The sequence below is a fragment of the Oncorhynchus mykiss genome, chromosome 15 (assembly GCF_013265735.2).
Source record: "Oncorhynchus mykiss isolate Arlee chromosome 15, USDA_OmykA_1.1, whole genome shotgun sequence".
Classification (NCBI taxonomy): Eukaryota; Metazoa; Chordata; class Actinopteri; order Salmoniformes; family Salmonidae; genus Oncorhynchus; species Oncorhynchus mykiss.
In genome coordinates, this window is record NC_048579.1 from 18855827 (window position 1) to 18869177 (window position 13351).

The window sequence follows — 13351 nt, forward strand, 5'->3', positions numbered from 1 at the left end:
ACTGGCGCTAACCAGAATAGAATAATCAGAATTGAAAGAGTAGGAGGCCCCGGTGCACAACTTAGCAAGAGGACAAGTACATTAATATCTAGTTTGAGAAACCGAGGCCTCACAAGTCCTCAACTGGCAGCTTCATTAAATAGTACCCGCAAAACACCAGTCTCAACTTCAACAGGGAAGAGGCGACTCCTGGATGCTGGTCTTTTAGGCCAGTTCCTCTGTCCAGTGTCTGTTCTTTTGCCCATCTGAGATATGCCTTTTTCTTTGCAACACTACCTACAAGGCCAGCATCCCGGAGTCGCCTCGTCACTGTGAATGTTGAGACTGGTGTTTTGAATGTACTATTTAATGAAGCTGCCAGTTGAGGACCTGTGAGGAGTCTGTTTCTCAAACTAGAGGACAACAGTTTTCAGCTGTGCTAACAATGATCTAATGATCAATTAGCCTTTTAAAATGATAAACTTGGATTAGCTAACACAACGTGCCGTTGGAACACAGGGGTGATGGTTGCTGATAATGGGCCTCTGTACGCCTATGTAGATATTCCACTAAAAATCAGCCGTTTCCAGCTACAATAGTCATTTACAACATTAATGTCTGCGCTGTATTTCTGATCAATTTGATGTTATTTTAAAAATGGACAAAAAAAAGGGATTTTCTTTCAAAAACAAGGACATTTCTAAGTGACCCCAAACTTTTGAACGGTAGTGTAAAATTCATTTTTAAATCAGGTTTTTGCTTTGGCTGACTTTTTTGTTGTTGTTGTTGGACATTTGTCAATAAAACTCATGAATACAACTGTTTATGTCAAATTGATTTGTGTTCTACTTGTAGCCCTGGTTGTCCTGAAAGGAAAATGGTAAAACACTTAATTGTGAGGTTAAATATAAGGGCTGGACATGCAGATAAATAAAAGTCAGATAAATGAAAAGGTGACTTTTGCTGGGGTTTCTGGACTGATAGGGTTAAATTAAAAACACAGGAGGTTGGTGCTAACTTAAATTGGGGAGGACTGGCTCGTGGTAATGGCTGGAGCGGAGTTTCATGTGTTTAATGCCATTCTATTCGCTCTTTTCCAGACATTATTATGAGCCACCCTCCCCTCAGCAGACTCCCAATAATCATAAGGACAGGCTGTTGTGTATTGACTACAGTGATTTCTAGAGTAGTCACTAATTACCACAACCACAAAGTCTTATATCCCACATATTTCTACAATGTTTCTTAAAATCAGATTTTTTACCTAACCCTAACCACACTGCTAACCTTATGCCTAACCTTAAATTAAGACCAAAATGCAACAAAAAAACACACAAAAAATAATTTGTACAATACCACAGCCAAAGTCAAAATGGCTGTAACTAGTGACAAGCACTTTCCAGAAATCGGAGAAAATAGTTATTGAGTGTGGCTGACCTTTTTTGGAGGACTCAGGAATTTTACAGCAAAGGCATTGCAAGGAATCCTGTTGATGAATGTTGCATCCACACAGGCAGGTGAGCCTGTGTAGGGATGTAATGTGGATTATCACGAAAGGAGCAGGGATTTTTGGATGCATTTTATTTTGGGATTTTATGATGTTGGTATCCTCACCCTCCCCCCGTCCAGCAAGCAGGATATGTATTTTTAGTAAAGAACGAAGGTTGAGTATGTAACCACGGCTATGAGAGCTACAATATATGGATCACTCCAATATATTGGTATCACTCCGAAGCGGAGGGACATATCCGAGGTGAGGATTTTGATTTACTCCTGTGTACACCTGTGTCACGGCTGGTGTCCGCCCCTATACGTAGATCCCATGGCCACGACACACATTCTCTACATCACTTGAGGCGCCTCTAGCACCGCAGAGGATTGGAGTGATCCACATAGCTCACATAACCATGGTTACATACGTTTGTTATGTTTCACTATATTGGATCACTCCAATATATTGGAATACCCGTACCAGATTTAGTCAGTGCTAGAGGGACCTGGCCAGCCAGCAGCGAAGTCCCATGGCTGGAGTTGAGTCAGTATGTTGGCAGCAGCCACTCAATGTTAGTGGTGGCTGTTTAACAGTCTCATGGCCTTGAGATAGAAGCTGTTTTTCAGTCTCTCGGTCCCAGCTTTGATGCACCTGTACTGACCTCGCCTTCTGGATGATAGCGGGGTGAACAGGCAGTGGCTAGGGTGGTTGTTGTCGTTGATGATCTTTATGGCCTTCCTGTGACATCGGGTGGTGTAGATGGCCTGGAGGGCAGGTAGTTTGCCCCCGGTGATGCGTTGTGCAGACCTCACTACCCTCTGGAGAGCCTTACGGTTGTGGGCGGAGCAGTTGCCGTACCAGGCGGTGATACAGCCTGACAGGATGCTCTCGATTGTGCATCTGTAAAAGTTTGTGAGTGTTTTTGGTGACAAGCTGAATTTCTTCAGCCTCCTGAGGTTGAAGAGGCGGTGCTGTGCTTTCTTCACCACGCTGTCTGTGTGGGTGGACCATTTCAGTTTGTCTGTGAAAACTTACTACCTTCTCCACTACTGTCCCGTCGATGTGGATAGGGGGGTGCTTCCTCTGCTGTTTCCCAGCATCCACGATCATCTCCTTTGTTTTGTTGACGTTGAGTGTGAGGTTATTTTCCTGACACCATACTCCAAGGGCCCTCACCTCCTCCATGTAGGCCGTCTCGTCGTTGTTGGTAATCAAGCCTACCGCTGTAGTGTCGTCTGCAAACTTGATGATTGAGTTGGAGGCGTGCATGGCCACGCAGTCGTGGGTGAACAGGGAGTACAGGAGAGGGCTCAGAACGCACCCTTGTGGGGCCCCAGTGTTGAGAATCAGCGGAAAACAAAACAGCGCCATATGATGCAATAACTCCAAAGTGAAATGTCTCAACGTAGTGGAAGCCCACCACAATACTCCTACATTCTGTAGGGGAAAGAACAAGAAAAAAATAATGTAGGGTAATTAGCAGATAATGGCACGTTAAAGCAAATCACAACACACACAGAACAAGCCAGTCGGCAAGTTGTGTAAGGAAAATACAGTTTGTGGCAGCAAGAGCCACCAATATATTAATGGATACACACGGCGTCGTAGTGTAAGTCTGACGAAACACAAGCACGACAAACCAGAGTTCTCAAAAGGGGCTGGCCATGTGGCCAGCTGCTCCAGGCTGTAAACAGCCAGTGAATATACTTCCACGAAAGATATTACACTTACCAGTGACTTACCAAGTGAACTTCGGAAAGTTTGTACCTCAATCCATACGGACGTCCACCGAGAAAATGAAAGAGATAACGTGTGTCGCTCAGTAAACAATGGACCTGATCAGACAGCTCAGAGCTTCTGCTCTTTTCTGTCCATAAGAAACAAATGGATTGGTGGAAGAGGCAGGGCAAGGAAGGAGGGTGTGGTCAAGCAAGGCATCCCTCGAAGCTAGATGCCCTGAGGTTTTTATCAGAACGGGCGTAGATTAGTTTCGCCTTTTTTTCTTTTCCCAACATGAGTTCGTGGTGTTTTACTTTAAAAATAAAATAGAAGTAAAACATTTAAAATAAGGGATATAAAACTTCATTAAAATTATAGCTCACAACTGTGCAGGGGGAGAGGGGTGGGGGCGCTAAGGAGTGCATTCACATATATCTACACATTTTCATACACACACAAATGATTGTATTTAAAAAAAAAAAATTCTCCCCCCTGTCTTCTAGGTCAGTTTCAGCATTATGGACATGGGTGTATCTGTGGTCCATTTGGCCTGTCCCACGACTTCCTTCAATGATGGGTTGTGAGTGGCTCTGTTGATGAACTTCTGGCCAATGATTGACTCTCTATTGTTGATTGATGTCAGTCGTGTGATGCGGCCATGGGGTTTATATATAGGGGCGGACCCCAGCCGTGACACAGGTGTCCACTGGAGTAAATCCTCACCTCGAATGTATTCCTCCGCCGAGGAGTGATGCCAATATATTGGAGCGAGCCAATATAGTGAAACATAACCACTTTCCAGAAGTTCTCTGTGTTTTTAGAGCGATGACAAATTGGCCCACGTGACTTATCCTAGTGTGAAAGAGAAGATAAACAACATTCTCGGCTCAGAAATGTTCCTATCAGAACAATACGGCGACAATGTTAACAACACTTCAAACGTGAGTCATTAATTTGTTATATCTTGAAAGAAACCGAAAACAACGATGGATGTAGCTAGCTAGTCGTTGGTGTAGTCTTCTGCGACTGCGTAACTAGTGCAACGTAATTTTTTCTCTACTCATTCTGTGGAATTCCCCTTTTGTTTGCTGGCTGTTCACTTTCACTTTTCCTTACATGTTTTTCCACCGTTTCGAGAATGGCGGAGCTAAATATTCAGGAAAAGCTGGTAAATCTTTTAAATCAAGGTAATATTCAGCTCAGGAATCCACCTTACACAACAGAGGACAGCGAGGCAGGACAGCAATCTCTTCAGGTAAAGTTAGTTTGCTAGGTGACCAACAGTTATAGCCATTCAAAATGTATTGATGTTCATTGAGCTCGTTGGTCTGTGACCTGACTATGAGTCACCTTTGTGAGATAGAGTAACAAATTATCCCTGTCTGTTTGTCACTGTTGTCATTGCAGGAGCTTGCAGTGAACTATGCCCCCATTGTGTGCATCTCTGTGTCTGAAGTGGCCAGTGCCTTGGAGAGCCTCCGATCCCAGGCAGTAAAGAGTGGAATGGGGAACAAGACCTACGGAGAGACATGTGTGGAACTCTTTCTGCCTAAAGACTTGAAAAAGGTATGTGGGTGGGTGTGTTTGCCCTGACACAGCCTACAGAAAATGAAGTAATTCCACATTGTTACCCATTCCTTTAGTATACCAAGAAGAATAACTATTTGGAGACAAAACTGGATGTCCTTGCTCAAGATATCATGGATAGGTAAGTGAAAATGGCCAGTGCAATGTCAGTCTTTTATAATGTGAAGTGAAGATGCCCTGTCACTTAAATCTCATATTATTATGTCTACCAAAGTCACAAATTGAAAAGGTGCTACTTTTTTTCTACTTTTGTATAGGATTACTGAACAATATGGACTTAAATACATCCAGTTAATTTTTAAAGGGAAGACACTGACTCCTGGTACGTTTCCGTTTAGTTGCCACAACACTCATCTAATCAATGTTTGGTCATTTCAACTTTGCATTGAAATAGTTTCTCTTTACAGAGAAGCGTCTGGATGAACAGAATGTGAAGAACAAAAGTAAGATGATGGTTCTGCGGGTGAGCGTGCCAGAGAGCAAGAAACAGATGTTGGAGGTGGAGGAGGAGAAGAAAACGCATGACCAGAGTGTCCAGAGAACCCAGAGGGGCTTCCAGATCCTATCAGAGAGAGGTTAGTTAGACCCTCACTGCTTTTAAACACAATAACAATGTTATCACAATGCTACATGAATAGTATTTTTTTGGATGTTCTGTGACTTGGTTGTCATGTTAGGCTTCCAGATCCTTTCAGTTAGACCCTCGTACTGTGTAGAACTCCAATCACAACTCTCTGTATTTAAGTGTTATTTTAGGAGTGTTATTTTATGGTTGTTCTGTGGTTTGGCTGTCATTTTAGATGGCACCGATGATCCAGCCACGACTCCATTCCTAGAGATTGCTGATCAGAAGGGGAACCCCCTGAAAATACCTCACAGTAAAAAAAAGGTAGTCTAGACAAAGGACTAATGAACATATTACCAATATTATATCCAAAACTGTCATGGTAAGCAGTATGAGTGGGTGGCAAGCTCACACAACTTATGGCTTGAATGGTAAGTATGGTTCTAGCCATGTCCTGTGTGAATTCAAACTCCACTGACTATTTCTAATTCTGTGTGATTGTTGTCCTAAGGCTCTGATTTTAGCCATGGGGTTCCATGAGAAAGGCCGTGCTCTGATGAAGAGGAAACAGTATGAAACTGCTCTGGGCCACCTGGTGCAAGCTGACGACCAGTTTGTGTAAAAAAAAAACAACCTTCCTCTTAATCACATCAAAACACCCAGTCCATTTCTGATTCAAAGATGTTTGTATGATTGGCATGTTAGATCATTGTATTGTTGAATGATTATTTGATTGCATTTTGAATGTACAGTACTCTGTTAAGAGTTAGGTAATATGGGGAAAAAATATATTTGGGATGGATTTTATTCATTTATTATCCAAGCATTTTGCTACACCTGCAATAACATCTGCTAAATATGTGTATGTGACCAATAAGATTTGATTTGAAATACTACTAGTTTGATGGTTGTAGCCATTAATTGTCCCATTAACAATCACCTATATTAGCAAACTTATTTCATTTTAAACTTATTTCATTTCTCTACTATAGGCTACTTATCGTAATGAACAATATAAAAATGCCTGTGATAAGTGGTCTGTCGCTCATTTTCCATTTATTGTTCCAGCTCTACTCTACGTTCCACCACGAAATCACCTTGCATCTCAAATAACTACTTACTTATGTGATCAAGATTAGTGATTCTGTGCCTCACATTGCTCAGTCTGATCCCATGTAATCATGGAAATCCAGAACTAAATTCTTGCGTAATAGCTCCATAGAGTTCTGGGGGGAGATGTGTTAGAAAATGTACTAGACTGAGGACTACGGTACCATGTACACTCTCCTCTGTATGTATTTGGACAGCGATGCAAAAATAACAAATTTGTTTCTAAACTCCAGCGTTTTGGATTTGAAATCAAATGTTTCATCTGTGGTGACAGTATAGAATGTCACCTTTTTTTAGGGTATTTTCAAACATATCCGTTTTACCTTTTCAGAAAGGAAAGCAAGTATTTGGACAAAATTCACTGATACTGTATTAAAGTTGTAAAAAGTTGAGTATTTGGTCCCATATTCTTAGCATGCAAGGACCACATCAAGCTTGTGACGCTACACACTCATTGGATGCATTTGCAGCTTCAAAATACACTTCTTATTGGGCAAAACATAATCTGAAACACAACCAAAACAAGCTGTAAATTTATCCAAGTTTGTAAAGTCATAAGCTTGAAGCAGTCATTGCGTGCTAGGAATGTGGGACCAAATACTAATATTTTGACTACTTTAATAGACTTAGTGATTTTTGTCCAAATACTGATGACATCTTCAAATGGGGGGACTAGATATAGAAAGTGCTTTGTTTTAAATGGTAAAACGGATATGTATGAAAATACCCTCAAATAAAAGGTGACGTTCTGTCTCCTCAGATGAAACATTTGATCTCAAGTCCAAAATGCTGGAGTATAGGGCCAACATTTTTAGCTTTGCTGTCCAAATACATACAGAGGGGAGTGTATGTTACGTGCTCCTGTCCATGAGGAATTAGATCCTGTCAAACACATTGATTATCTTGTGTGTCTCTACAGTAAGTGTGGCTCCAAGCTCTTGAACACAGTGGACAACTATGCAGTACTGCAGCTGGACATCGTGTGGTGCTACCGAGCCTTGGAGGCCCTGTCCTATCTGGATGATGGCAAGCGGAGGCTGCAGATTGCCGAGGACTGCTTCCACAATTGCTACGGAGACCAGCATCAGAGGCTCATGAAGATCAAGGTGGTCTATGGCACTGGTCTATGACTTCGTTCACAAACAACCGACGCACTAGGCACTAATGTAGATCTGAATTTCACAATCGTTTGAATGTACTTAATTTAATGAATTGATTTTGTTTTTAGGGAAACACCAGAGGAGAGGAGGTGCTGTTCCTCAGGCTGTACCTCCTGCAGAGCATACTGGCGCACATGGTTGGTAACGAGCGCCAGGCCACACAGAAGCTTAAGCAGGTGTAGTACATCATTATAGCTCTGTTTCCAGATCCTCTTGTGTCCTGACATGTTCTAGGTGGAGGATCTGTATGGACGCCTGTATAATGATGTAATATTACTGATTCTACCTTTAACCCCTGCTGTGTTCTAGGCTGAGGATCTGTATGGACGCCTGTATAATGATGTAATATTACTGATCCTACCTTTAACCCCTGCTGTGTTCTAGGTGGAGGATCTGTATGGACGTCTGTATAATGATGTAATATTACTGATTCTACCTTTAACCCCTGCTGTGTTCTAGGCTGAGGATCTCTATGAGCGTCTGTGTGTGGACCCAGGGGAGATAAAAGTGCTGAAGGATCTGGGGTTCTCTGAACAGGAAGCCCGTCTGGGTCTGAGGGCCTGCCATGGCAACGTAGGCGAGGCCACGCTGCACATCACCCATAGGAGACAGGTGTGTCCCCATAGCAATAGAACTACACAACGTTTACTTGAATGGGGATGTCCTATATTTCTATGAGTAACTCTCATAGAGGAATAAAAGTGTCAACTCACTTGATATAGGTGCTATTAGGACATGTTGCTTAAGTTATCAGAGCTGTTTTAGTCATAGAAATATAATTACTAAAACAAACATTCCCATTCAAGTCAGTGTCCCATGATGGTTGGACCGGTGGCCATATTGAGTGTAATTCTATGGTTTTGTCTGTCCCTGTCAGGAGAGGGAGGAGATGAAACAGAAGGAGAGTGAGAAGAGGAGGATGTGTGTGGAGGGACTGGCTACCCTCAGAGCGCTGGGTTACTCCAAGAAAGATGCTGCCTGGGCCCTCCTTCAGACAGACGGAGACATGGACGGAGCCTACAGGGTGAGAGACTGTCATCGCCACTGCAAAAACACATGTTACCATAACCAGAGCCATGAAGCAACCTTACATTAGCTAGCAGAAGAGTGTAGGAGCTAGCTAGCATACTTTGCTAATGTGTTTTTTTCCCCTCCACTTTATCCTTGTTTGCTTGTTTCCTCTAGATGCTTCTAGATTCTGCTGCTAGAACCAACAACGCAGAGCTCCCCATAAGTCAATCAAAGGTTGAGCAGGTAACAAGCCTCTACCTCTTTCTCTCTCTAGTCACTATGTCTATGTAAAAAGTCTGCTTATCACAGTGGTGTATGTAGATAGTGCCTAAATCCCTTCCTCGCCATAGCTGACATACCCAGGTTTTGACAACCAGGTGGTCCTGCCCCCAGAACTGCTGTCCCCCTCTCCCGCCTCCTCACTGTCCGAGGAGCCCAGCACCACCTACGAGTCCGCAGGTAGGACTCACATGCACGCACGTATGTACACACAGAAGCATATAGGCAAGCAGATAGACAGAAGGATGCACACGCATATTACTGTGGGAATACAATTAAGACGTATGTGAGAGAGGTATTTAGTGTCTATGCTGCTGATACTTAAGGCTCCAGGATGCCTTTTATACCCAAATTGCCAAAGGAGAGCCCTAATTGAACATGACACTGTTGCCAATGGTGTTTCCAGGTTCTGGGAACCAAGGGGAGGCCCCTATGGACGTCGACCTGGTGAATGAGGTGCTGGAGGACATCCCTATACACGAAGAGGACTACCTGGACCTGACCCTGGAGGAGGAGAGCGAGGTCATAGACAAGATGAAGTCCTACCTCTACAAGAACTGTGCCTCCTCCAGCTAAAGTACTGTCCAGCCAGCAGCCATTTTGAAAGCACTTCCACCACCACCTATTCCAAGGGTGTTTGATTTGAGTCTTTTTAGGCCCCAAATTAGGTTTGTTTTTCTCTCCTCCACAAGCAATATATTGAAAATTGTATCTTCTGTTTTTGTACTAAAGTGTTATTAATTGAGTTTAATAACACAAACGTTTGAAGCTGGTTGACTAATTTGTAAGGAAATAAACTGACATGGATTAAAGACAAGAGAATTTAACAAATTAAGATTTAGTAGATAAACATTGTTATTGCTCTATGCTTAATAGCTACAGAGGACAAATTTGATTATTTGAAGGTTCATGTTTGAGATTTCAACACAGAATTTAGAATGTGAGGCCTTGGGGCCTATAATTGTATGGTAAAGGGATTTTTGGTTGCTTGTGTAAAAGATTGTTCTACTTTTGTATATGCTCTGGTTTATGTTTGAGATCCCTTTTTAATGGAATTTGATTAAGTTTTAATATTTTTTATATTTAAAAATATATATATTTTATGGAGTTTGATGACTGTACTTAGTTTTTAATAGGCTAAATTACACATTCTGTTAACATATCTCCAGTGAGCTTTTCTTGCAATTTATAGTCTGACATTTTGTGATTTAAATTATCATATCTATCACTAAGTAGTGTGGCGGTAGGGAACTATTTTTTTTTACAAAGTCACTTTACTTAAGTAAACTACGCTGAACCAAAATATAAAACGCAACATGTAAAATGTTGTTCCCATGTTTCATGAGCTGAAATAAAAAAAATCCCAAAAATGTTCAAAGCTTATTTCTCTCGAATGTTCTGCACAATTTTGTTTACGTCCCTGTTAGTGAGCATTTCTCCTTTGCCAAGATAATCCATCCACCTGACGGGTGTGGCATATTGTCCTGGGGACAATAAATGACCACTCTAAAATATGCAGTTTTGTCACACCACAATGCCACAGATGTCTCATGTTTTGAGGGAGTGTGCAATTGGCATGCTGACTGCAGGAATGTCTACCAGTTGTAGACAGATAAATGAATGTTCTCTACCATAAGCCACCATTTTAGAGAATTTGTCAGTGCATCCACGCATAACCATGCCAGCCCAGGACCTCTACATCCGGCTTCTTCATCTGGGGGATCATCTGAGACCAACCACCCGGACAGCTGCTGAAACTTTTTGCACAACCTATCAGAAACTGTCTCAGGGAAGCTCATCATCCTCACCAGGGTCTTGACCTGCTCCATTGTCATGCCATTCATCTGCCGCCATCACCTCATGTTTCAGCATGATAATGCATGGCACCATGTCACAAGGGTCTGTACACAATTTCTGGAAGCTAAACATTTCCCAGTTCTTCCATGGCCTGCACCAGACATGTCACCCGTTGAGCATGTTTGGGATGCTTTGGATAGACATGCACAACTCACTTAGATAATACATTTGATGATACAGTGGTAACAATACATGGTTATAACATCTACAGAAAAGACAAATGCCAAATGGGTAGGTGTTTCCATTTTAAATTCAGAACCACGTTCCTGTAACGCTTAGAGAGGATCTTGTGTTGAATACTGTTGAAGTAATATGGCTACATGTTCATCTGCCTCACCTAAAGCCCATTCTGGTGGGAACCTGCAGTAGACCACCAAGTGCCAACAGTCAGTATCTGGATAACGTGTGAAATGCTTGATAATGTATGTGATATCAACAGAGGTATATTTTCATGGTGATATAAATATTGACTGGCTTCATCAAGCTGCCCAAAAACGTAATTGTTACCAGTGCCTGCAACCTGGTTAAGGTTATCAGTCAACCTACCAGTGTAGTTACAAACAGCACAGGAATTAAATCATCAACATGTGTTGATCACATCTTTACTAATGCTGCAGAAATTTGCTTTAAAGCAGTGTCCAAATCCATCGGATGTAGTGATCACAATATAGTAGCCATATCTAGGAAAACCAAAGTTACAAAGGCTAGGCCTAATATAGTGTATAAGAGTTTTGTAGTGATTCCTATGTTGTTGATGTGTAAATACAGGAGATTGGCAAGCGTCCAGCAAATTGAGAAATCATGTGACTAAACTGAATAAAAAGAAGAAACTACACTATGAAACTAAGATATATGACAGGGTCTGACAACTTGGATGCACAATTACTGAGGAGAATAGTTGACAATATTGCCACTCCTATTTGCCATATCTTCAAACTAAGGCTACTAGAAAGTGTGTGCACTCAGGCCTGGAGGGAAGCAAAAGTAATTCTGCTTCCGGGGAATAGTAAAGCCCCCATTACTGGCTCAAATAATCGATCAATCAGCCTGTTACCAACCCTTAGTAAACTTTTGGATTTTTGTTTGTTTGACCAGAGACAATGCTACTTTACTGTCAACAAATTGACAGACTCAGCATGCTTATAGGGAATGACATTCAACAAGCACAGCACATACACAAATGACTGATGATTGGCTGAGAGAAATTGATGATAAAAGATTGTCGGTGCTGTTTTGTTAGACTTCCATGCGGCTTTAGACATTATCGATCATAGTCTGCTGATGGAAAAACGTATGTTTTATAGCTTTACACCCCCTGCTATATTGTGGATAAAGAGTTTTGTCTATCAGAACACAGAGGGTGTTCTTAAATGGAAGCCTCCAACATAATCCAGGTAGAATCAGGAATTCCCCAGGGCAGCTGTCTAGGCCCCTTTTTACTAATGACATGCCACTGGCCTTGAGTAAGCCAATGTGTCTATGTATGCGGATGACTCAACACTATACACGTCAGCTACTGCAGCTAGTGAAATCAGTGCAACATGTAACAAAGAGCTGCAGTTAGTTTCAGAATGGGTGGTAAGGAATAATATTTTGAAAACTAAAAGCATTGTATTTGGGAGAAATCATTCACTAAACCCTAAACCTCAACTAAATCTTGTAATAAATAATGTGGAAATATATCAAGTTGAGGTGACTAAACTGTTTGGAGTAACACTGGATTGTAAATGGTCATTGTCAAGACATGTTGATGCAACAGTAGCTAAGATGGGGAGAAGTCTTTTAACAACACTATCAAGAAGGCAGGTCCTACAGGCTCTAGTTTTGTTGCACCTGGACTACTGTTCAGTCGTGTGGTCAGGTGCCACAAAGAGAGACCTCAGAAAATTACAATTGGCTCAGAACAGGGCAGCACGGCTGGCCCGTAAATGTACACGGAGAGCTAATATTAATAGTATGCATTTAAATCTCTCATGGCTCAAAGTAGAGGAAAGTGACTTCATCACTACTTGTTTTTGTAAGAAGTGTTGACATACTGAATGCACCAAGGTGTCTGTTTAAACTACTAGCACACAGCTCGGACAAACATGCATACCCTACAATACATGCCACCAAAGTTCTCTTCACAGTCCCAAAGTCAAGAACAGACTATGGGAGGTGCACTGTACTACATAGAGCCATGACTACATGGACCTCTCTACCACATCAGCTAACTGATGCAAGCAGTAGAATCAGATTTTAAAAATGGATACAAATACACCTTGTGGAACAGTGGGGAATGTGAAGACACACACATAGGCACAGACACACATACACATGATAAGACACACACTACACACGTACACATCAAGTTGTATTGTAAATATGTGATAGTGGAGTAGTGGCCTGAGGGAACACTACATTTATTGGGTAAAATGTTATGAAATGTAATGTCATGTAGTATTTTAAATTGTATATAACTGCCTTAATGCTGCTGGACCCCAGGAAGAGTAGCCGCTGCCTTGGCAGGAAGTAATGGGGATCCTAATAAATACAAACAAAAACAGGACAGTGTGTTCCAGTTCCCGCCAAAATCCAGCAACTTCGCAAAGC

At 41.9% G+C, this 13351-nt stretch overlaps 1 protein-coding gene across 5 annotated transcripts; it reads left to right on the forward strand.

Moving 5' to 3' along the window:
- The first annotated feature begins 3870 nt into the window (after positions 1-3870).
- Positions 3871-10280, forward strand: LOC110489737 (NEDD8 ultimate buster 1). Of its 5 annotated transcripts, none has more exons than XM_021562582.2 (15): positions 3871-4131; positions 4389-4445; positions 4598-4756; positions 4834-4898; positions 5035-5099; positions 5185-5352; positions 5578-5666; positions 5854-5960; positions 7372-7558; positions 7681-7788; positions 8072-8224; positions 8490-8636; positions 8798-8866; positions 8974-9082; positions 9309-10280. In XM_021562582.2, exons 1-15 carry the CDS (start codon positions 4084-4086, stop codon positions 9476-9478), a joined length of 1701 nt encoding a protein of 566 aa, XP_021418257.2. In that variant the 5' UTR covers positions 3871-4083; the 3' UTR covers positions 9479-10280. The 5 variants fall into 5 exon arrangements, with proteins under 5 accessions (XP_021418257.2, XP_021418258.2, XP_021418253.2 ...); XM_021562583.2 differs by having other exon boundaries at positions 3925-4131; positions 4328-4445; positions 9017-9082; XM_021562578.2 differs by having other exon boundaries at positions 3926-4131; positions 4328-4445.
- Positions 10281-13351: the final 3071 nt, after the last annotated feature.

What these genes read in the sequence shown, in the direction of transcription:
- LOC110489737 (XM_021562578.2), top strand. Translation starts at nt 4,112, where the DNA reads ATGTTAACAACACTTCAAAC. An exon ending in CCACACAGAAGCTTAAGCAG is followed by an intron (nt 7,789 to 8,071) that starts GTGTAGTACATC and finishes GCTGTGTTCTAG; the next exon opens with GCTGAGGATCTCTATGAGCG. An exon ending in GTCAATCAAAGGTTGAGCAG is followed by an intron (nt 8,867 to 8,973) that starts GTAACAAGCCTC and finishes TCCTCGCCATAG; the next exon opens with CTGACATACCCAGGTTTTGA.